At 40.9% G+C, this 25,914-nt stretch overlaps 1 protein-coding gene across 1 annotated transcript in view; it reads left to right on the top strand.

The window, feature by feature from the left end:
- The window catches only part of CLSTN2 (calsyntenin 2), a 582,773-nt gene that overhangs the window by 209,835 nt on the left and 347,024 nt on the right, over positions 1–25,914 (top strand). The window contains exon 2 of the mRNA XM_053929711.2: positions 13,717–13,839. Within this exon, the coding sequence (XP_053785686.1) occupies positions 13,717–13,839 (123 nt within the window). The remainder of the gene's footprint in view (positions 1–13,716; positions 13,840–25,914) is intronic.

Raw genomic sequence — 25,914 nt, 5'->3', positions numbered from 1 at the left:
AGAATGAAGCCTAGGGCTCTGTTAGGTATTTAGCCTCTCAACAGATTTATTGGGCAACTTGGGCATTGTCTGTCTGTGGCACGCTGGGTCCCCTGTGGGTGCTGACCCTAGCCTGTGTGTGCTGAGGTTCAGAATCATTGAGCCTTTGCTGGGGACATGTAGGGTACTAGCCACCCTGAGTCAGCTCTGACTCAGGGTCTCATTCTATCTTCTTCCCAACAGCCCTGTGGGATTGGTATTACCTCCACTTTATGAAAGAGAGTGAATAAAGGACTGGAAAAACGGAAAGACTCAACTAGGATACCCTGTTTACACCATTGGTTACATAGTGACAGAACTATGACATTAAGCACAGGATCCATTGCATTCAGCTTCAGAGTCTATCTTAGGGCAAGCTTTAGGTGATTGGCTTTATCCAGATGACTTATGTAGAGACAACTGAAAATCTCACTTTGTAAGATCACACAATTTGTTAGTGCTCAATTCTTCCTAGTTATGCTCCTGGCCCATATGCCAGTACCCAGTAGTAATGGCACATCGTTCGTTCATCCCCAGGCTAGAAAAATTTAGTTAATGACTTTGAGAAAACCCATACTTCAAACAAGTATTTATGAATGGAAAATGCTAGATGGAAAGAAAGAAAAAATAGGAATGGTGGATAAATGGATAGAAGGAAAGGAGAGAGGAAAGGAAGAAAAGCAATGTTTCACCCTCTCTGAAAATACCTACCAAGCAGTTGAGGATTAACGACTCAGTCATATTTTCCTCAAATGCTTTTCAACCCAATTAAAACTGTAAAATGTAACTCTCATTCTCTGTGAATCTTTGCATATGAGTCACACACATGGGATTTGTATTTAAAACCCTCTAATTGGTACCTCTAGCAAGAGATATACATTGTCTCTAATTAAGTGATGGCAAATGTCACTCCATGACTTGGGAAGCATGCCCTTTTTCTATTTGGTTAATATAGGAATACCTGCTCATTGGAATCAAAGTGACCTGCTCATTGGAATCAAAGTGCTGCTAATTGCTTCAGGTGTTACTGGTGCCAGTGAGGCAAAGGTGCGCTCAGCTCATTTATCAATGTATTAGGTCACTGTATTAGGACCTGTGGACATCAGTATGATTAGGATGCTGCCTTTCTCTCAAGAGGGCACACAGTTCCATTGGAAAGAGGGTCAGGGAAGTAGCTAATGGCAATGCAGCAGATCTATAACATGAGACCAGGCAGTACAGGGTGATATTGGCGAGCAGAGGAGGACAAGTGGAGGAAGCAGGGCTGCCCATGAATCTGGAAGGAATTACAAGAGAAGGGTAGATGGCACAGTGGGGGCAAAGGCATGGATAATTGAGGGAGCTGAGGTCTTTGGGTGGCTTCAGCTAATCTTGCGATAGAGGGCAGGAAGAGCTGCTGATGGATCCTAGGCGGGGAAGTGTAGGATTAGCTCTGCCTTTAGACATGCTTACCTTTCACTGGAGACAGGGATCCAATCCCACCCTTACTATGAAGCTGGGAATAAAATTACTTTAAAAAACACTATCATAATTATTGTAGTTAGGAGTCACTTTGTAGCAAGAACAGACACCCACTCAAACTAGTACACATTTTTTTTTAAATGGTGGTTGTGGGAAGAACTCTTGAAAAGCTTCCCTTGGCAACCTCAGACACCCTGTGGTAGGCTGACAAGTCTGTGAAGGGTGAAGAGGGCCTGGATTGGAGAACAGGAGTAGGAGCCAGACTCCATAACTCCTGCAGCTGCGTGGGGTGCTTCTCCTCTTTCTGCATGTTGGCTCTCAATTTCTGTCTGCTGGCAGATCAGCTTCCTCTGATTTTAATGGCTTCTCAGCTTCCCCTAAACCTTGAGTGATGATTGCATGTACACCAGCCCCAACTCCTTATGAACTTTTATCTCAAGTGCCTATCACCAAGTAAATTATAGTTTCTGGGCCTCTTAAGTGAAAGCATAAATATGTAATCCATTAGCCCAGGCTATTCCACCCATTTCTTTCTTCGTGGGTTAGATTTCCACTGTTTTGTAGGAAGCTCTACCAGGGATCAGGTTAGAAGGGCAAGTTGGGCATGGCAGGCAAAAGACCAGCCTGACCACTAGAATGACCTATTTACTAAGGTGTGCTTGACCTCACTAGAGCATCTTGCAGTCAGTACAGTATGTATTTTACAAACAGTTCACCTTACCCAGGGAGAAATATTTGAGTTCTGAGGATCAAGGAGTTAGCAATGGCCAGATGGTTAACTTTAGGATGAAAGAAAGATTCAAAGGGTAAATCATCAACCACTTGGTCCTGATGCTTGGATCGAGTGTTAATGCACTTTTCAGAGGTGGAAGCAAAGAGCATAGAACCAAAGAGTGCTCCCAAGAAGGCATCTACGCTTTAGTTAAAGGCACGTTGGGTGGGAGACCTAATTTCTTTGTAAATGGAGCAGAAATATCACACTAGTGTTTCCTCTGTGTGAGCACAAAAACACAGGCATTTTTCAGATACCGAAACATCATGGGATAAAAAGGCAAGGCAGAGTCAAGAAGCAGTTTCAGGGGCATGATATGACAGCTCAGCCTCAAGAAGAGTTGTGCAGCAAAGAGGGACATTGTCTTGTGAAGAATTGATAAAAAGTCAGTTTTTCTGAAGTTACATCCAAATGGAGCAAAGAGTAAACTGACTGGCCTCAGCCTATTAGAGCAAAAAAGCAAAACATTTGTCAGGGGAGGGAACTGGTTAAATAAGAAAGAACAGCCAAGCAATAGAATCAACACCTATTACTTCTCTCTGGAAAGGAGATGGTACTCCAGCATTCTGTGAAGCCAGGGTTTGGATATGGCTCTGGATGATTCTGTACATGCCAGTGAACCCTGGATAATGAAGATGCTATTTATCAGTACAGCCTCTTAGCTGGCCTTACCCTTCAAACTTTGTTTTCCAGCCAAACCTGTTCATATTTTTCCCCATGGTGTACCAGGTGCTTTTACTATTGGGCCTTTGACTATACACGCTTCTCTGCCAGGAATCCTCTACATCCTTTATTTCTGCTAATTCCTATTGCTCATTACTTAGAATGTACTGTTTCCAGGAAGTAATTCTGGATTACCACGGCTGGGTTAGTGCTTCTCTCATTTTCCATAGTATTCTGCTTTTCCTCTGCTTACCTACCTCTTATAATATGGTTATCATGGATTCCTGTCTAGTCTGAGTGTCCCTTGAGGACTCTCAGCCAATGTGGGGCTTTGTTCTTGCCCCATATTGATTGAGGTATAATTTACACATAATAAAATTTTGAAATGTCAGATTGATAAGTTTTGACAAAGGCAATCAAGTATAACCATCACCGCAATCAAGATACAGAACAGTTCAATCATCTCAGAAAGTTCTCTTGTGCCCCTTTGCAAGCAAACCCGCCCCCCTCCCCCAGACCCTAGCAACTACTGATCTGTTATCTGTCCTTATCCTTTGACATTTATTTAGAATGTCACATGAATGCCATCAAACAGCATATAGTCTTTCGTATCTGACTTCTTTCACTCCATTTCACCAGCAAAATGCTTTCAATATTCATCCAATTTGTTGTATGGATCAGTAGTTGATTTCTTTTTATTGCTGAATAGATGTCCATTATGGAAATATACTGAAATTTGTTTATCTATTCACTAGTTGATGGCTATTTTAGTTCCCAGCTTGGCACTATTTTGAATAAAGATTCTACAAACATTTACAATTTGTTTTCAGTTCTCTGGGATAGATTCTAAGAATGGAATTGTTGAGTCATTTTATAAGAATTTGCTAAATTATTTTCCCAAGTGATTGCGAAAATATTTTCTTTGTTGTTGTTTCTTAAATTATATTTATTTTAAATTATATATATAAATTTATTGATTATGCTATTACAGTTGTCCTGACTTTTCCCCCTTTGCCCCCCTCCACCCAGCACCCCAGACTCCCTCAGGCAACTCCCCACCATTGTTTGTGTCCATGAGTCATTTGTGTAAGTTCTTTGGCTACTCCATTTCCTATACTGTACTTTACATCCCCATGGCTATTCTGTAACGACCTATTTGTACTTAATCCCCTCACCTTTTCACCTATTGCCCCACACCCTCAAAATGCTGTCCGTATCCATGATTCTGTCTCTGTTCTTCTTGTTTGCTTAGTTTGTTTTTTAGATTAAATTGTTGATAGATATGTATTTTTTGCCATTTTATTGTTCATAGTTTTGATCTCCTTTTTCTTAAATAAGTCCTTTTAACATTTCATATAATAAGGGCTGGCTGATAATGAACTCCTTTAGCGTTACCTTGTCTGGGAAGCACTTTATCTGCCCTTCCATTTTAAATGATAGCTTTGTCAGATAGAGTACTCTTGGTTGTAGGGCCCTGCTTTTCATCACTTTGAATACTTCTTGCCAGTCCCTTCCAGCCTAAAAAGTTTCTTTTGAGAAATCAACTGAGAGTCTTATGGGAACTTACCCATAGGTAACTAACTGCATTTCTCTTGCTGCTTTTAAGATTCTCTCTTTATCTTTAACCTTTGGCATTTTAATTATGGTATGTCTTGGAGTGAGCCTCTTTGCATCCATCTTGTTTGGGACTCTCTGTGCTTCCTGGACTTGCATGTCTGTTTCCTTCACCAAATGAGGGCAGTTCTTCTTTCATTATTTTCTTCAAATAGATTTTCAATTTCTTGCTCTTTGTTTTTTCCTTCTGGCACCTCTATCATGAGAATGGTGGACCACTTGAAGTTGTCCCAGCGGCTGCTTATACTGTCCTCATTTTTTTGGATTCTTTTTTCTTCTTGTGGTTTGGATTGAATGTTTTTTGCTTCCTTATGTTCCAAATCATATTTGATTATTGATTTCATATTTCATCCACTCTACTGTTGTTTCCCTGTAAATTGTTCTTTATTTCAATTGGTGTATCTTTCATTTCTGACTATATCTTTTTTATGCTTTTGAGGTCCTCACTAATTTCCCTAAGAATCCTTATAACCAGTGTTTTGAACTCTGCATCTTATAGATTACTTATTTCCATTTCATTTAGCTCTTTTTCTGGCATTTTGATCTGTTCTTTCGTTTTGGCCATGTTTCTTTGTCTCCTCATTTTGGCAGCCTCCCTGTGTTTGTTTCTAGGTATTAGGTAGAGCTGCTTTGACTCCATCTCTTGGCAGTGTGGCCTAATGTAGTAGGTGTCCTATAAGATCCAGTGGCACAGCCTCCCCTATCACCCTAGCTGGGTACTCAAAGTGCACCCTTCATGCGGGCTGAGTGCACCTTCTTCTTGTAGTTGAGCCTTGGTGGCTGTTGGCAGATCAATGAGAGGGATTTACCCATCTGCAAGGATTGGCTGTGACCACTTACCATCAACCTCTGCCCTCTGTGGAGGATCAGCTCTGCAGGGGGCAGGGTGGTGGTGTTCTAACGTGGTCTCTAGCTGTCCTATGGGTGCTCTGCCCCTGGGGTTTCCCCAGTAGTGCATGCAGGCCAAGGTCAGCTCCCACCTGTGTTTTTCCCAGGGCCACCTTGCCTGAGCCATAAAGCAATCTGAGAGGCCTGCTATTTGTGTTGGGTTTGGAGATTCCCAGGGTAAGCCAAGCTGTGAATCTAGGTTGGCTGCTGCTAGTGGTGGGCCCAGGGCTCACTGAGACCAGCTATTGCTTGTTTGAGAGGATTTGGGAAGTCATGAAGCATGAGGCAAGAACAGTCATTGATATGGAAAAGCAGCTTGGATAGGCCCATAAGTTGGGTGAGTTGGAGTCTCTGGGGATCTCCAAGGTAGGTCAAACAGTGCTAGCCAGATTGTTGGAGTCTCAGATGTGGCACCAGCCTGCCGGCTCTGTCAGGGGAGGGTTTAGAAAAGGAATAATGGCCTCTGCTTGCCTTGATGCCAGACATTTCAGTTTCTCCCTGTATACCACTGGTGCCTTTCAAGCCACTACCCTGGTGCAGGAGCTCAGAGGGAGTGAGTCTGAGTAGGTGAGTCTGTGTGTGGGTTCTTTAAGAGGAACTGCTTGGGGCTCTAGCAGTTTCTTCCACTAACTCATTCCCCACTGGTTTTTGCATCCAGCAGTTGTGAGGACTTACTTTACTAGCACTGGAACCCTGGGCTGGGAGACCTGGTATGGTGCTGGGACTCCTCACTCCTGAGACATCCGTCCGGAGTTTTTATCCACCACACATGGGTGAGACACTGGCCCTTTCTGCACCTGCCCCCTCCTACCAGTCTGGAGGGATGTGGTTTCTTTAATTTTGTAGTTGTCAGACTTCCATTCTACTTGATTTCTGACAGTTCTGAGTGATGGTTGTCCTTTATTTTAGTCATAATTTTGATGTGGTTGTGCAAAGAGGTAAGCCATGTATGTGGCCAACTTGACTGGAATTCTAAAATATTTTCCAAAGTGTTTTATTTTACATTCTTCCCAGCAATACACGAGTTTCAGTTGCTTCACATCTTCATCAGGACTTGGTATTGCCAGTCTTATTTTAACCGTGCAGTGGAGGTGTGGTATTATCCTACTGTGGATTTACTTATTCTTGAAACCTGTTAATGTTGAGCATCTGTTCATGTTCTTACTTGCTGTTCATATATTTACTTTGGTGAGAGGTCTGTTCAAATTTTTGCCTTTTTAAACAGATTATTTATTATTGAGTTTTAAGAGTTTTTTATATGTATGGATACAAAACCTTTATGAGACATATTGTGCAAATATTTTCTCCCAGTCTGTGGTTAAAAAAAAAAAATCTTAAGTGTGTTTGGTGGATAGGGCAGGTAGAGTAATGGGGGTGGGGGGGACAACTGTAATTGCACAAACAATAAAAAGAGAAAATCCAAAAGCAAGAGACAAAAAAATTAGAAGTTTACAATTTTTATAATGTTTGCTGTATCAATTTTATCTTTTAAGGTCCATAATTATTTTGTCCCTTCAAATAAATCTTTGCCTAACCCTAGGACATTAAGATTTTTTCCTGTGTTTTCTGTTAAAGGTTTTATAATTTTAACTCCCTCATTTAGGACCAAAATCCATTTAGAGATAATTTCTGTGTATGGTTGTGCAGTAGGATTGAAAAAATTATTTTGGATATGGATTTCTAATTTTTCCAACAACATTTAAAGAAGAGACCATCCTTGCCCTCCATTGAATTATGTTGGAACATTTGTCAGAAATCAATTGGTCATGGTCATATGTATATGTATTTATTTCTGCACTCTATTTCTTCTTTTCATTACATGTTGTATTCATGTCAATACCATACTCTCTTAATTAGGGTAGGATTGCAATAAGTCTGAAAAATCAGGTAATGTGAGTCCTCCCGTTTTGCTCTTCATTTTCAAAATTATTTTGGCAATAAGAGGTCTTTTTCATTTTCATAAAACATTTAAAATTAGTTTATCTATTAACAAAATCCTACTATTTTTTTTGACTTGCATTGTATTGACTCTATAGCTCAATTAGGGGAACATTTATATTTTAACTATATTGAATCTTATCAAATCATGAACACTCCATTACGACTGCTCAGATCTTCTTTAAATTCTCTTCACAATGTCTTAGAGTTTTCAGTGTACAGATCTTGCATGTATTTTGTAAAAGTTATTCCTGTATCATGTTTTTTATGATATCCTATTAGTATTTTTGAATTGAAATTTCTAATCATTCTCTGCTAGTGCATAGAAATAAAACTCATTTTTATATATTAACTTTGTGTGTACTGTGACCTTCCTAGACTCACTTATTAGTTCTAGTAGCACTTTAGTAGGTTCCATAGAATTTGCTTCATTGATGATCATGTCCCCTATGAATAAAAACAATTTCAATTTCCAATCTGATTTTTTTCCTACCTTGTTACACAAATTAGAACTTTCAGTACAATGTGAATAGTACCATACAAGATAAGAGTGGACACGCTTGTATTCTTCCTGCCCCTAGGAGGCAGTCATTCACTCATTAACTATTAAGCATGATATTTGCTACAGGTTTTCATAAAAGTTCTGTTTCAGACATCTGGTCAAGATGGAGGCGTAGGTAGACATGCTTTGCTTCCTAGAAAACCACAAGAAGAATTACAGCTAACCTCAAAACAAACAAACAAAAAAACCACACAGAACTGCCAGAAAATCAAACTGTATGGAAGTCCGACAACCAAAGATATAAAGAAGCCACATTCATCCACATGGGTAGGAGAGGCGGAGATGGGTAGAGAGGCAGTGGAACAGGTAGTCCCACATTCAGGTGATGTGGATAAAAATCAGGAGGGATACCTCAGGAGTGAGCAAACCAGCCCCAGGCCAGACTTCACAGCACAGAGTTCCAGCACCAAGAAGATAAAGCCCTATTACCTCTGGCTATAAAAACCAGTGGGGGTTGGGGGGTCATAAGAAGCTGACAGTTTCTTAGGAGAGTCCATTTAAAGGGACCACCAGGACTTAGAACATATGCAAACCCATCCACTCTGGGAGACAGCACCAGTGCAACAGCTAGAAGGGTGACAGTCACATACAGGAAGTGGGTGAAGTGACTGGAAATGGGGCTAGTACTAGGCAAACCTACAGAAGCCAGGTAGTGGCATTGTGCCCTCTCTGACCCCTCCCCCCACACAGAGCAACAGATGGGTGAAGCAAGTTGCCCTCCCCTGGCAAATACCTAAGGCTCTGCCCCATATAACTTAACAAGTGTGCTAAGATAGGGAGTCAAAGCAGCTCTGCCTAATACACAGAAACAAATATAGGGAGGCTGCCAAATTCAGGAGACAAAGAAATATGGCCCAAATGAAAGAATAGAACAATACCTCAGAAAAAAGAACTAAGTGAAACAGACATGGCCAACATATCAGATGCAGAGTTCAAAACACTGGTGATCAGGATGCTGAGAGAACATATTGGGTATGGCAAAAACATAAGGGAAGAAATGAAGGTTACACTAAGTGAAATAAAGAAAAATCCACAGGGAACCAACAGTGAAGGGAAGTAAGCTGGGATTCAAATAATTAATTTGGAACATAAGGAAGAAATAAACATTCAACAAGAACAGAATGAAGAAATAAGAATTTAGAAAAATGAGGAGAGTATAAGAAGATTCTGAGACATCTTCAAAAGTTCCAAAATCCATATCATAGGGATGCCAGACAAAGGGGAAGAGCAGGAAATTGAAAACTTGTTTGAAAAAATAATGAAGAAAACTTCTCAAATTTGGTGAAGGAAGTAGACATAAAAATCCAGGAAGCACAGAGGGTCCCAAAGAAGTTGGATCCAAAGAGGGCCACACCAAGACATATCATAATTAAAATGCCAAAGGTTAAAGATAAAGAGAGAATCTTAAAAGCAGCAAGAGAAAAGCAGAGAGTTACCTATAGGGGAGTTCCCATAAGACTCTCAGTTGATTTCTCAAAAGAAATTTTTTAGGCTGGAAGGGACTGGCAAGAAGTATTCAAAGTGATGAAAAGCAGGGCCCTACAACCAAGAGTACTCTATCTGACAAAGCTATCATTTAAAATGGAAGGGCAGATAAAGTGCTTCCCAGACAAGGTAACGCTAAAGGAGTTCATTATCAGCCAGCCCTTATTATATGAAATGTTAAAAGGACTTATTTAAGAAAAAGGAGATCAAAATTATGAACATTAAAATGACAACAAACTCACAACTATTAACAACCGAATCTAAAAAACAAAAATCAAGCAAACAACTAGAACAGGAATAGAATCACAGATATGGAGATATGTAGAGGGTATCAGCTGGGAGGGGGAAGGAGGAGAGTGGGGTAAAAGGTGCAGGAATTAAGAAGCATAATTGGTAGGTACAAAATAGAGGTATGTTAAGAATAGTATAGGAAATGGAGAAGCCAGAGAACATATATGCACGACCCAGGGACATGAACTAAGAGTGTGTGGGGGGGGGAATTGCTAGAGGGAAGGGGCTTACTAGGCATAGGGAGTCAAAAGGGGAAAATTGGGACAGCTGTCATAGCATAATCAGTAAAATATATTTTTAAAAATTCTTTATGAAATTAAGGAAGTTTCCTTCTCTTCCTTATTTGCCCACAGTTTTAATTATGAATGGATGTTAAATTTTGTGAAATGGTTTTTCAGGGACTTTTTCTCCATTTTACTCCTGATACTTAAACTGTCTTCTGCGTATTTGAGACACTCCATAAATATTTGTTGAGTGAATAAAGCTGTGGTAAATACCCCTGAGAGTGGAAGGCCACACTTCAGTCATTTGGAAGCTTGAGATGAGCTAGGGGGTCATGAGAGAATTAGAATACCTATTGCTGTTGAGGTACTACATTTGCCTAAATGCTTATATGTGATTTTTATAACATTCCTATCAAGTAAGTATCTCCGTTTTAAAAATGAGGGATGAGTAGTAGATGGAATGAATAAAAAAGTATAATATGGTTGTAATGTGGGGAAAAAGTTCTGTGTTTCATAACTCAATAAAAATAAAGAGATAATCATGAAATTCAGAAAGCAAAATAATATGCAAAAGAAGCTGGTTTCAAATATAATGCAAGTTAAAATGGAGTGTGACTTGGCCATTTGATGGAGTAAAAGAATCAAGAATCCAGTTGGACTGGATACAAGGAATTTTGTCCTTGGAACAACTGTTGGACCACTAAGAAGGACAGGTAATGCTTGCACAGTGCTTGGCTCAGTCATCTATGATATCCTCATAGCCAAAATAATGTAAATTTACACTATTGGTTTAGCAATCCTGGGGATTTGATTTATAGAGAAAGCCAAAAAAAAAAAAAAGATTTAACTTTGGTTACACATCAAAATGCAAATGTTTTTAGAGCTTGACAAAACAAAAGTCAAGGTAGATCTGAAGGAAGGTATAAAGTGGGAAAGAAATGAGGAATTTTAGGGATATTAACATTCTTATTCTCTAAAATGGGAATATTTAAACCCCTCTGAGCCTTAGTTCCTACCTACAAAATGAGATTCAAACTTTTACCTAAAAAAGTTGTTGTGAGGATGAAGGAGTGTATGTAAAATGTCTAATATGTATGTGATAAGTACTCAAATAACTGTAGTAATGATAGAGAGGAGAAACGGGAGGCAGGCCTGTTGATGGAAGGGAATAAACCCATTCCCACTCAGAGGGAGAACCTCAACTCTAAGGTCTACAAATTGCCTCTCCTGCAGACACTGTCACTGCTCAGAGAGCAGGGCGGTAAGTGTGAGTAGTGAAACATCGGGGGTTGTGTGTCCAGCCCACCTGGATGATCTGACGACACTGTGAGTGGTGTTGTATTTCCCACTTCACAGCTGTGAGAGTTAAGTCTTTGTGGCCACCTGATTTGCACAGGGCCAGCCCTGAAGTGGATAAGCTATGGCTGAAACCCAGCAACTGCGACTCCCGATTCCATTGTCCGCCACTGAGCCAAGGGGTGCAATGAATCCGAAACACTGGGTGAGCTCCTGGCATATCCTCTGCACACATTTCTAATGAATAGCCTGTAGGTTTAATGAAAAGGAAAAAAAGATTAGTCATTTCTCCCAACAGCTGCATATTATTTACATTGCATTCGTGTCGAAGGCTAATAAAAGAGCAAAGGGACAGCTCAGGGTGGCTGTAATTATTCCAGTGTCCTTAATGAGGCACTGGATTAAATACCAACATGTGAGCATGGATGAGTCTGCGGCCACTTTTAGACCTGCAGGAGGCAGAGCTGCTGTCTGCCCTGGAAATGATTCAGTCAGCAGAACTGGGCCTCAGGGGCCAAGACCTGAGAATAGCAAGACATATGTCCCTGCCCCACTAAACTGCCTCTTAGTTCATGATTGCTATGGAATAGGTGGCTGGGCTGAGGCTACCACCAATCCTGAAACAGCTCTCCCCTCACCCTTTGAAGTATGATTGGTTGGGAAGGACCCAGGAGCCACTGTAATGAGGCTGTTCTCAAATCTATAAGCTCTTGCCTTGGATAGTGAAAAATATGTAATATAATATGTATATATTATAATGGGTGTTATATATTGGAATGTGTATTGCATATATGTTAGAATAGGGTGTATGTGTCTCTGGGTGCTTTTTGGATATGGAATATGAAGGAGTTGGTTTTCTCAATTACTTGTTATCAACCCTGTGGCCATCTTGGAAAGTCTCACCTGTGGAAGTAGTTTCTTCATTGTTTCATGTAAATCACATCGACCTCTCAGGTTATCATGGGGAGCATTACGTGTGTGATGACACTTTTAAACTGTGAAGCAGGGTGGAGGACTGGCATCAGGACACCTTTGATTATTCTAGGGCTCCCTCTAACCTGTTGTTTTGTTTCTAAAGCACCTATTCTGCACCTATATTTCTTTGAGGGTACATGGGGAATGAAATCAAGGCACTCACAGTTGAGTAAACAGATTAATATTTTAGAAAGATCACTCTTAATGCCAGTGTGGAGACTGGATTAGAGTGGGACAAGACTTGGTGCTAGCAGACCAGTCGTGGCTGCGATCCAGATAGGAGACAGCTGGACCAGACTTAATCAAGGCGATGGAATTGGCAGGAACGAGATATTCATCAGTTAAGATTCTCTCACAGGAATATTACAGCAATAATGACATATCATATTTTATTTTTCTACCCTTCATTAGCACCTGTTGACTATAACTATTTTGTACTCATTTTCTATGGCTGCCTTAACAAAGTACCACAAATGGGATGACAGAACAGCAGGAGTTTATTGTGTCACAGTTCTAGAGGCCAGAAGTGTTAAGTCAAGTTGTCGGCAGGACCGTGCTCACTCTGAATGCCCCTCTCCTGGCTCCGGGCAGTTCTCTCACTCATGTCTCTCCTTCCTACGATGTCTCTCCGTCTGCGTGTCTGTCTCTGGGTGACAACTTCCACTTTTTATAAGGACACCGGTCAGTTTAGATTAAAGCCCACCTTACTGGCATCATTTTAATTTGATTACCTCTATAAAGACCCTATATCTCCAACTCAGGTCATATTTCAAGGTACTGGAGGTTAGGACTCCAACCTATGTTTTGGGGACATAAATCAACCAGTAATGTATATTTGATATGTATTTTAAGTATATTAATTGTTCATTAGATAATATATCATTCAACAAATCAAATTATCGAAGAGAAACTTAAATTGCTAGGTAATTTAGACCATTTAGGTAACAATCTTTAAGTCATCAGGAAATAATTGAATGTTTGTCATATCTTTCCTCTTTACAGATATGTTGGTACTCAGGCACACAAGCATGTGTATAAAATGCAGTATCAGTTCCTAACTGTGGATCAGATTAGGTTGAGGTCAGAAATCCTAGCACAAGGCCATAGTCTGTGGGCCTGTTGATTGATAACAGATTTTAATTCTGAAACATCTATTAGCAGATAGTAGTTTTGGGGAATAAAAGCTTTTAAACAATTTTTTAACAGTATCTATATGGGACATCAAGAAATAGAAATAATGAGGTTTGGGTAAAGTAAAAGGTCCACAATCTCAGAACCAAAACCTGTGTCTTTGGTCTCAGTGCTCATCTTACTTCCTGCGTGCGTGGAGTGAATTATTGAACCTCTCCCTGCATTTCTCTGAAGCATCCTTGGGTATAAAAATGGGACTAACATGCTCTATGTCCCTCATGTGGTGGTTGGATGAGAGCCTATGATTGGGTAAACATATAATATTAATGCTACTATTATGAATTAATTATTCAAATGATGATCTTAAAGGTCAATCTTTTTGTTTTATTTTTCCATAGTTAACAAGCACAAGCCATGGATCGAGACTTCGTATCATGGAGTCATTACTGAGAACAATGACACAGTCATTTTGGACCCACCATTAGTCGCCCTGGACAAAGATGCACCAGTTCCTTTTGCAGGTGAGATGAAGGCTTAGCGTGATTGGCTTGGCTCACTGTGGAGACAAGCTGGGAAACCTCACAAAGCCCAGGCTTGGGCTTTGTAGCGGTTATCACTATGTTGTGTATCTTAGAGATCAGCTTGTGATTTCAAAGTGGTATGCCTCTTCTGATTTTCTGGTGTGGATTCTCTATCTCCTTATGTTTTTTCTCCTTGGTGTCACCTCCAATGCAAAAGGCTTATTTCTTCCTCTGAGAAATGGTTTATTGCTGAAGTGGTCCCTGTAAGACTTGGACTAGCAAGTTCCATAGGGCAATCCTCTCTAGAAAGATGGCCCATAGACATGAGAAAGTGTATGACCCACTGTCCCCACTACCCACATATCACAGGCATGTGAGAACTTGTAGCTTGGTAGATTGGCAAGAGGAAAGGGAAAGAAAAAAGATTAGTAAATATTTGCTAAAGGTAGGACAGAGCTGTGCCCTTGAACTTCAAAGTGGATGTTGCTTTCAGAGGAAGAACCCAAAGGCAGTGCTAGTTTGCCCTCTGCAGCTTATGGACAGAGAGCCTTCTCATTGTTTTTAAGACTGCAACTACTTCCTCCTTTAACCCTCTGCAAAGTCCAGGCCCCAAGAGGGGTGTGTGAAGAATATGGCTATGTCTCATGTTTCCATAGATTTTGGCAAAGAGAAGGGGATGGGTGTTGGCAGAGGGTGGAGAGATTGAACAAAGAATTTATGAAGATGCCTGCATCATGAGTAATATTGTTAACATTTTATAACTGTCAGGAGAAAGACAGGAAATTTAATGAAGGTTTTCAAGATTCTTAGAAGATTGTTTTATGATAGATGGGTGCCAGGCTGAGATTTTCACCATGATAAAGTCTATTTTTTCTGACAGTTTGTCTGCTACATTATGAGCTACTTGGGCAGGAAAAACTGGCTGTTTCAGACTTTGAAGAGATAAATTTTGTGAAGGTCCTTTTTTCATTACAGAAGATTATAAAGTGAGGGGTGAGGGGGTGGGTTAAATGGGGCAAATTCAGCGTTATGTGAAGATAAACCCATAAGCATTCTTGCAGAGCATGGGGAGATGCTCTTGACTCTCAGAAGAAGGCTTTATCTTGGTTTCATGTAGAATGATAACCACCAACGGCATCTGACTGTGACTTCCACGGTGTTTAGAGTTGGGACGTTTCCCTACGTTTCCAGCCATCCTCAGAGGTCTCAGTTCAACCAGATTCCACTGGGAAGTATAAATCCCATGCTGTGTATTTTCCCAGAAAAGATGAGGTCTCCTCTCCAAATCTTTGCCAGCCCAGGAATATCCCAACTCCTCTCTTTCTTGTATATAACCAAACGGTATTGGGGTTCATCAGCAATTCTTAACAATCCTCAGAAATGAGTTTTTAAAACAAACACTAGCAAAAATGTTTGGATTATGAAAACGTTCAGTTTGGCATACACTACGTACTTTAAAAAATAGATACAATATTTAGATATTGGGAGATTTACCATAAAAAGGGGAGGATTCTGGTTGATCTTGATGAATCAGGTCAGAAATGCAGAGCTGAGCTGCGGCTTCCCTGTCTAGGGTGCGCCATGTGCCCCTGGCTTCCCTCAGCCTCTTTTCCGCTCAAAGCCTGTGTGCAGCGGTTCTCCCACCAAACAAGTCCTCTCTCACACCTTTCCATTTGAATGTGGGACCCGTCTTCAAAACGTAGCAGAGAAAACCAATGACGTTTTAAATGGGAAGTAAGTGGATGACGTTAAGTCACTTTAGGGTAGTGAGGCTACCTCTTTAAAAGGGGAGGGACGTGTCTGATTACTGTCTGCCCTCCCTGTAGCCCTGTTTCATCCATTAGTGAACTAGGAAACTCAAGTTGTTGAACAAGCTGTTCTACAGTCAAGTTATAAGATTTCGAATGTACAGACCAAAATGTGGGGGCGGGGGGTACATTTCAAGCAAATCTGATGTTTGAAAGTTTGGATTTACAAAAGATGACTTATCTTCTTTGGTTGTAGGGCTGAAGGACAATTAACAATTTTACCTGAATATTCACCAAAGAATTTCCTTAAATCATAAGCCTACCAAATGCCTTTAAACTTGAATTTGTATTCTAACCATTGTTTGCGCCTATGGGTTTTAAGGCATATCTTGAAATGAAGCTTTACTTCTAAGCTAAGCCCTGACTAGTTATTTTCAACTGAAGACAATTTCTATACTCCTCCTGATAGTTGCAGCTGCATTAAAAAAAAAATCTAGCTTAATGCATCAATACAATCTTCTAAGCTTTTAAGAGCAAAAAATAAAAAGATGCTTTTCAAAATGGTCAAAGCTATTTTTCTCTTTGTTATTTATGATTAGCTCTAAGACAGGACACAGGCACTGGCCATCCATCCATGCTGCAAGGTTTATTTCAAAACATTTATCTTAAAAAGAAAATACAGATTTATTTCAGATCCCTATCATTCTCATAAAATTGAAAAATTCATATCTGCCAGCTCCATCACTTCTTGAAGTCAACTGCGGCTTTTAGTCCCCTCTTATCAACTGCTCTTGTACTGTGGGTCACTTTCCACCCCTTTCCCAGTGGTCTTTATTTCCAACTTAGTCTCTAAGGGTGAGTTATAAGCTGTGTGGGAGGTGGTCCATCCGTATTATTTTTGCTCTGTCTTGTTTCTCTTGTAATTTCCACTCCCCCTTTAACAATTTTATTAAAGAAAAAATTTCTATGCAAAGTGTCATTTATTTAAATAAAAATCATGATTCAATTTTGCAAAATTCAGGGATGTAAAATAGTTTTTATTATATATCTCCTGATTATGACAATAGTCTTTATTGTAGAAAATGTGAAAAATATAGTGAAGTACCAAAAAAATCTGAACAATGTTTTCTTACCCCCAGAGCCTCTGTTAAATTTTAGTGTATCCCTTCTACTCATTTTCTACTCTTTTTTCTATCTTACATTCAATAATATAACTTATTTTTGTCACTAAAAAATGAAAATACACCATTTTATTAAATATTGTTCTGGAAATTACTAAATGGCTAAATGGTTTCCTATTCAGTTAATATTTGATATTACCAGAGACATTGCAATTAAGAATAAAGTGACAGTAAACAGAGGGGAGGTGGGAGGGCATAATGGGGGGCCAGGGGGAAAGGGCTGTCAGGAACATGTGTAAAGGACACATGGACAAAGCCAGAGGAGGGTAAAATTGAGGGTGGGAGGTGGGGAGGGCTGGGGTGGGGGAAAAATGGAGACAACTGTACTTGAACAACAATAAAAAATAAAAAAAAATTCTATAGTTCATAATTGCTTTTCCCCCAACTTTAAAGAGATATAATTGACATATAACATTGTATAAGTTTAAGGTATACAGTGTGTTGATTTAATGTGTATATTGTGAAATGATTAAACTATAGCCTTACCTGACATCTCCATTACCTCACATACTTACCATTTGTGTGTGTGTGTGTGTATTATTGTTAACTATAATAATCACGAGGTACATTAGATTCCCAAAACTTACTCATCTTCTAACTGAAGGTTTTTACCCTTTGATCAACACTTCCCTATGTCCCCCACCCTCCTGGTCACAATTATTCTACTCTCTGTTTCTATTGAGTTTGGCTTTTCAAAGCTGATTGCACCTGTAAGTGAATTCACATATAAGTAATTCCATATATAAGTGATTCCACATAACAGATTTTACATGTAAGTGATACCATGAAGTATTTGTCTTTGTCTGGCCTATTTCCCGGAGCATAATATCCTCACGGTGGTCCGTCTACGTTGTAGCAACTGTCAGGATTTTCTTCTTTCTCGCGGCTGAATAATGTGCCATTTCATATGCAAGTGTGAAGCATATATATGCTGGCAGACACTTGGGTTGTTTCCATATCTGGGCTATTGTGGATTATGAGGCAATGAACATGGGAGTATCTATTTGATATCCTGATTTTATTTTCCTTGAAGATGTACTCAGAAGTAGGATTTCTAGATCATATGGTAGTTCCATTTGTAACTTTTTAGGAACTTCCATGCTATTTTTTTTTTTTTTAGTGCCTGTACTAGTTTATATTCCCATTAGTGGCACACAGTGTGTGATTTAGTAACAATATAACAGAGTTACCAATTGCAGTAGCCTCACTGTCTTTATCTGAAAAATAATATAAGCTTTCCAGGGTGGTTGTTTGATTAAATTTAAGGAGTGTCTTTGATGCATGTTGTATTTAAGTGTTCTTTTCCAGATCCTTCTCTCTGCCTGTTTCACAGATGTGATATCTAAATTATAAGGGAGGCCAAGCTATAGTACTTGCTCAGTATCCCAGAGCAGGCTAGCTGTGGGGCTGCACTTCTCACCACTTTCTCTGGGGTCCCTTTTCCTATTGTATTGCCTTTTGATACCTACCCCACCTGTTTAGGAGAGGCACTGATTCTTAGTCAATAGAACTTCCCTCAGACCTCAGTTAAGTATGTTATACTTGACTCACTTCTCAACCCTGTATCTGAGCTCAGTGGACATGACCTTCTAAGAGAATCAGATGCAGAAAAATCTTTCAGTAATAATGAAAATTCTATCCACTGCATGGTAAAAAAAAAAATGATAATGAAAGCAAGCTGGGCACATTTTGAACTTACTAATTTCTACATGAGCTCCACTGAGGCCTGTTGGGAAACTGTGGAGATGTTTAAATTTAAAGGGAATTAGATTACCTTTCAGAGAAAATAGAACTGCTCATTTGTCTACATTGGGCCAGTTTGGACTTGTCTTTTGTAAGGACAAGGCTATAGAGAGTGATCAGGCATAATTGGCTGGCTTCTTAGGCTGGGTGACTCTCTGAAGGCTGCCCGGAATATTGCCTGGGACATGATTTGGCCTGGTCTGGTGTCTGTTGCAGCCGAAGGTGCTCTTTTCTCCGTGATTAACTTTGTTTGTCCTCCTTATTCTGCTCAGCTTCTGTACATTTATCTGCCTCCTTATCTTTGGATCTGTCGAGGGCTCTTTGTGCTTCAGTCCCCATAGGGGCCTGATGACAAAAGACCATCCCTGAGGGCTTGCAGCACCTGGTTTCTTACCTTGGGAAGAGAATGCTGGTTGTGAACAGTCCTGGGCTTTGATGAGGTGTAGTTGGTTTTACATTTAGCTTCTGCCATTTACTGACTATATGGTCTCAGATAAGTTACTCAACTCCTGTGAGGGTCAGTTTCCTCATGTTTAAATGGGAATAAACACATTACTTACTCTCCTGGGTTAGTATATGGATTAAATAAGATATTAGTGCAAAGTGCCTAGAACATTCTCTGGCAGTTACTAGATGTCCAATGTATCATAGTTCTGATAATCTTAGCAATGATAATGAGACTAATCTGAGTAATTGTAATTCTTTTTTTAAAGTATATTTTATTGATTATGCTATTACAGTTGTCCCAAATTTTTTCTCCCCTTTGTCTCCTTTCTGCCCTGTACCCTCACATCCTTCAGCATCCCCCCCACCTTAGTTCATATCCATGGGTGGTACATATAAGTTCTTTGACTTCTCTCTTTCCTATACTATTCTTACCTTCTCCCTGTCTATTTTAGGCCTACCAATAATACTTCTTATTCCCTGTACCTTCCCCCCATTCTTCCCTTCCCCCGCTCCACTGATAACCTTCCATGTGATCTCCATTTCTGTAATTCTGTTGCTGTTCTTTGTTTGCTTAGTTTTTGTTTTTGTTTTTTAGGTTCGTTGTTGATAGTTATGAGTTTGTTGTCATTTTACTATTAATAGTATTTGACCTTCTTCTATTTCTTAGATAAGTCCCTTTAACATTTCATATAATAAGAGCTTGGTGATGATGAACTCCTTTAATTTGACCTTTATCTGCCCGTACATTCTAAATGATAGTTTTGCTGGATAGAGTAATCTTGGATGGAGGTCCTTGCCTTTCATGACTTTGAATACTGGCTCTTCTTGCCTGCAAGGTTTCTTTTGAGAAATCAGCTAATAACCTTATGGGCACTCCTTTGTAAGTAACTCTCTCCTTTCCTCTTGCTGCTTTTAAGGTTCTCTCCTTATCTTTAATCTTGGGTAGCTTAATTATTATATGCGTTGGTGTGTTCCTCCTTGGGTCCAATTTCTTTGGGATTCTCTGGGCTTCCTGGACTTCCTGGAAGTCTACTTCCTTTGCCAGATTGGGAAAGTGTTTCTTCATTATTTGTTCAAATAAGTTTTCAATTTCTTGCTCTTCCTCTTCTCCTTCCAGTGCCCCTATGATATGGATGTTGGAATGTTTAGAGTTCTCCCGGATGTTCCTAAGCCACTCCTCATTTTTTTGAATTCTTGTTTCTTCATTGTGTTCTGGTAGGATGTTTATTTCTTCCTTTTGTTCCAAATCATTGATTTGAGTCCTGGTTTCCTTCCCTTCACTGTTGGTTCCCTGTATATTTTCATTGATTTCACTTTATATAGCCTTTATTTTTTACTTCATATTGTGACCATACTCAACCATTTCTGTGAGCATCCTGATTAACAGTGTTTTGAACTCTACATCTGATAGGTTGGCTAGCTCCTTGTCACTTAGTTGTTTTTCGGGAGCTTTGATCTGTTCTTTCATTTGGGCCATATTTCTTTGTCTTGGTGCAGCTGTTATGTTGTAAGGGGGTGGGAGCCTTAGGTATTTGCCAGGGCAGGGCAACCCTCTTTGCTTAGCTGTGGTGCTGTCTGTGGGGGAGGGGTCAGAGAGGGAGAAATGCCGCTCACTTGCCCACCTCTAGCCCCAGTTTCCAACGAACTCTCCTGTGAGACTGTGAGTTTCTCCCACCTCTGCAACCCCCACAGTATTTTACAGCTAGAGGTTTAAAGTCTTTAGTTTTCTGGTCAGCCAGCCCCATCTCTACTGTGCAGTCCACCACCTTGCCATGGGTCCTCTCCTCCTGGATGCCCGTCTCTGCCTCTCCTACCAGTCTGGATGAATGTCTCTTTAACTCTTGGTTGTCAGAGTTCCATGCAGTTTGATTTTCTGGCAGTTCTGGCTGTTTATTCTTTTTAAATTGGTTGTTATCTTTCTTTTGGTTGTGTGAGGAAGCGAAGCATTTCTACCTACACCTCCATCTTGGCCGGAACTCCAATAATCGTAACTCTTATCATCATCAATAAGCCACATGTGTTTTATTCATGTTAGATTGATTACAATGTGATTATAATCTGTGACAATGATGTCAAGCCAAAGAGAACAGTAACTTTGGAGTTTGTTCTAAAGGCTTGATGCAGCCACCCGCTTGCACCATCGTGCTCTGTTGCCTCGGCTGTTTGCCTTTGCGGCAGTGCAGGGACAATCCGTTAAACAATGCAGGGGCAAGGAGTTCGCGAATTGTGTTGAACTCTGTAAATATTAGTTGGAAATAAGTTTTCTTACGTTCTATCTATAATTTTCTCTGGGGAATAATGTATTAGTTGCAAGATACTGTTCATTCAAGTACTTTTAAGGGTATCTTTTGCCTTTTTATTATAAACAGATGCACATGCACACATATACACACAGAGAGACACACATATGTGTGCTGGCTGCTGCCCACAAAATATTACAGTCAAGCCTCACACCAACCCTGTGAAACAGGCAGGTCAGCTGTTGTGATTCTGCTTTGTAAATGAGGACATTGAGACATAGAGAAATTAAATAACTATTCAAGGTTACCTACCTGAGGGTAGGTCAGCCCTGTCACTCCAGTTCTCAGGCTGCAAGTTCTGCCTTCTTTCTCCTTTGCCAGTTGTCCAGTGTGTGAGACTTACCTCACTGGCATTAGAAGATTTACATGGCACTTGGACATACAGTTAAAGAATGATGAGTCCCATTTTAAGTTTCCTTTTAAGTTCCTTTTTCAATCTTTCTGATTATGTTAAGGAGGAAGGTGCATTGTGGGAGGGTCAAAATGTCCTCGACACCTGTCAAACACTTGCTAGTCTCTCTTTCTGACAAAGAAGGGCAAGCTCAATCTCATAGCATTCCATGGGCAAGAGCATTGAGCTAGAATTTTAATATTCTTCTGCATTTTATTTAGGCTACTTTTTATTTAAGGCAAATATTGCTGGCTTTTCAGTTGTTCTCTTTTTAAGTAAATTCATTTTTAAAAAAACCCAATTTAAAGAAAAATGTAAGCAAATGAGTGTTTAGGGAGTTTATGGCAGTGGCAAAAACCATAGAAAAGTTCTGACTGCATAGGATGTGGGACACAACAGAATAACCCCATTTGGGCCTCACTCTGCCCATCCAGCAACCTCAGGACCACCTGTGCTAGGCCCAGCCATCTTCAGTCTGCCCCACCCCATGGCTCTCTGCATGCTGGTCCTGGCAGCAGAGGATCTGTCTATGTCAGCTTCACAGTTGATGTGTCTTATGTTATGGTGGGGGTCAGTCCTGAGGACCAGAGGCAGGGTGCCCCCTGGTGTCCCACCCTGCTCTCTGAGTGTTCACTTGGCCTCAGCCGGAGGCCAGTCCATAGCAGTCCCTGCAGAGGATCAGGTGCAGACCTCTCTGGAACCTACAGTCTGGGCAACTGCATTGGACCTCTCAGTGTTGGAGTTAAGAATAAACAGGAAACGGAAATACATGGACCAGTGTCTGTTCATTCAAGTACATGTGAAAATTACTAAAAAGAATGAAGAATAAAACAAAATTAACCCTCACCCCTAAGACCTGCTAGACTTTTGTTGTGTTCACGTGTAGGTACGTAGTTCTTGCTGATTTGGATCATAGTGTATGTGGTTCAGAGCCTTCGTGTTTTCCCTTTCACAGACAACTTTGAAGCTGACTAGAACATACTCAAGAGTATTACTTAAGTGTAGGCATAATTACACATCATAGAGCTGTATTCTAGTTTATTTAATCATTTCTCTATTTTTGTATATTTAGATTGTTTACAATATTTTCCCATTATTAGAAATCACACTGCCATATGCAACTTTGAAATATCTTTATTATATGAATGTAGAGGGTATTTTATGTTTATGGTTAATACATAGAGTATTTTATGTTTATGGTTTAATTCATACATAGTGAGTAAACAAACATGTGTTTTATTTTCAGTGACAAATTAGATTGTGTTGTCAAATGTTTCTGTTGATGTGATCTGTGGTTGCTCAATTTTTGACAGATGGTGGGTTCAGAATAGACAGGGAAGTGAGGACAGGGCTCGACTCCCACAACTGTCTGCAGCCTGTGGTGGAGCCCTCAGTCCTGTCTCTGCTGCAGGCTTCTGGCCTCCATCCCTGTGAGGAATTCCCCTTCCCACTATAGTGACTGTGAGGTAAGGGTTTCCAGCTGTAGGCAAGATGTGATTTGAGAACTCAACAAGGAAATACAAAAGTTGCTTTAAAGCTGAAAAAGTTTGAGGGACGAGGGCACAGCAAACAGCAAATAAGCTGGAAGACCTGGTCGAGCTGATGCTTGTGATCTCTGGGGAGGGTGACAATGAATGGGTCTATTTGTAGTCCCCCAGGTCAGCAAGGCTTTTTGGACCACAACTTTGGTCCTGATGCTGTTGGTGCTGGAGGGGTCTGCCAGGCAGACTTGGAGGAAGAAAGACCTGATGTATTTATAACTCTGGCATTAAAGAATTAAGTTGGCTCTGTTCCTTGGTTGTCTTCTGCCAGCTTGACAGCTGCCAGCCTTGACAGTGATTGATATGGGGTTGAGGGCGTGTTTGGAGTCCTTTCTTGGTTGTCCTCCCTCAGGCATTGCATTCACTCCAGTGTGTCCCTTTGACATTGTTTACTCCTCCTTCTATGTGCTGATGGCCAAGCAGCTCAGCAGGCAGATCTCAGCTCCTTTGGGGTGGGCAGGGGCCATTCACATAACCCCTGGGCTTCTGATCCTGGGACACAAAACCCCTGCCTTTGTGAGAAGTGAACAAAACATTTCTTCAGCCACAGAGATGGCTGGTGGCAGCTTTCGAGGGCGAAGCTACGCTGCTGGAAGGAGAGTAGGGAGCTTCCCAGCTCTGGAGTCTTTGCTGGCCACTCCCCCTCAAAAGAATTTTTTCTTTTAACTGTAACAAATACTTCCAAATCTTTCTTCTCGTTAATTATCCTCTTTCCTGGTTGTCAGTGTCCCTGAAGCTGTCTGTCTGTGTATGCCCTTCCCCTTGGTCTTTTGTTGTTGTTACTTTTAATTTCTCTCATGCTAAAGGTCATACGTATTTTTGCTGCGTGGGAGTTTAGCCCTGGTGAGTTTAGGATGGCCCATCTCATCTGAAAGATTCTACTGTTGGCTTCTCCTTCATCATGATCATTATTAATCCTGGTGTTCCAAGCCTCCCTGCGGGAGCCTGGTTGCACAGGGTTCTTTGGCAGCAGTGGGAGACCCTTCAAGTATGGTTATGCAACCTGCTCCTGTGCTGAGTGGTCAGGTGCTAAGGAGATGCACCCTACGGGGTGGCTAGGGGAGGGACTAAGGGCCAGAGTACAGAGGAAGGAAGGCAGGATCAAGGGGTGGTGGGGCAAGGAAAAAGCAGATGGTGAGGGTCCCAGGTAGATTCCCACAGTAGGGGCTGGGCTTCATGGTCTGAATAGAGGTGAGAGGCTATTCACCAGTGATGCTGACCTTCTCAATGAGAAGATTCTGGTGAGCGCCTGCTCCAGTTCAAACTAATGTTTGAGGGATAACCAGTGTTCACCTGTGGACCCTTCACCTTCACTTAGGTTGAAGAGTAAGGGAAGTTCCAAGTTAGAAAAGCTTGAGTGCTGGCACTTAGGAGAAAGCTTGAGAGAAACCCTTGAAGGAAGGAATTTCAAGTCTCCTGGGATTCTGAGTCACTGACAGTATTAATTAAAACTAGATGGAAAGTGAGCAGTGAAATCGATAATAATAACGGAACTTCTGCCAGCCATATGGTAACTGTGCAAACTGGAAACAGGTGCCCTTTCTTACAGATAGACAGTGTCCCACACCAGACCACACGACGTGGCAAATGGAGAAAGAGGTGGATGTCAGTGCCTACGTGTCCCCTCAGTTGCACATCCTTGTACAGAAACAACTTGCACACAACAGCACGGGAAACTGGCTACAATGTGTTGAACACTCACTACGTAGCAGGTATTTTATAGGCACTATGTTATTTGATTTTTACAGCAGTCCTCTGACATAGGCATGATTATTATCCCCACTTTACAGGAGGGGAGACGGAGGGTAAACCAGATTGCAGTAGCCCCCCTTTATCCATGGGGGGTACATTCCAAGGCCCCCAGTGGATGTCTAAAACTGCAGAGATTACCTGACACTACATAGACTAAGTTTTTTCCTATAATACATACCTATAATAAAGTTTAATTTATAAATCAGGTGCTGTAAGAGATTAACAACAGTAACTGATAGTAAAACAGAACAGTTATAACAATATACTGTAATGAAAGTTATGGGAATGGTTTTGGGGTCATTATTAAGTAAAATAAGAGTTACTTGAACCCGGGCACTGTGATATCCTGGCAATCGACCTGGTAACGGAGATGCTACTAAGCGACTAACTGGCAGGGAGCAGCTCCATCCATTGCAGATACAGTGGACAAAGGGATGGCCCCCATCCCAGGTGGGATGGAGCAGGACGGTGCCTCAGAAGGGCAAACAATTTAGAACTTATGAATTGCTTATTTCTGGAATTTCTCATTTAGTATTTTCAGATTGCAGTTGACTGCAGGTAACTGAACCCACAGAAAGTGAAACTGCAGGTGAGAGGGAACCACTGTGTGTAATTTTCTGCGAACACAGTAATAGTGGTGAAGCTGTAATTCCAAATGTTTTAGGTACTGCTGTGCAACAACCACCCAACATTTAGGAACATCAGAAAGCAGTTATTAATGCCTTCTCACAAGTCTACCTGCTGATGGGCAGCTCTGCTGATCTGGTTCAGGCTCAGCAGGTCCCAGCTGGGTGCATTCAGGTGTCTGTGGGCAGCTGGTGGTAGGCTATAGGCAGGCTGGTCTGGAGCAGCCTTGGCTGGGATGACACTGTTCTGTCCCCAGGTATTCTTCCAGAAGGCTAGTGTACTCATGTCCGTAGGGTGGCCTGAGCATGTCCCTGTGGTGATTACAGAGAAGCACAAAGAGCACAA

This window comes from Desmodus rotundus, chromosome 8 (assembly GCF_022682495.2).
Source record: "Desmodus rotundus isolate HL8 chromosome 8, HLdesRot8A.1, whole genome shotgun sequence".
NCBI classification, from domain to species: domain Eukaryota; kingdom Metazoa; phylum Chordata; class Mammalia; order Chiroptera; family Phyllostomidae; genus Desmodus; species Desmodus rotundus.
This window is presented reverse-complemented; position numbering and strand designations above follow the sequence as displayed.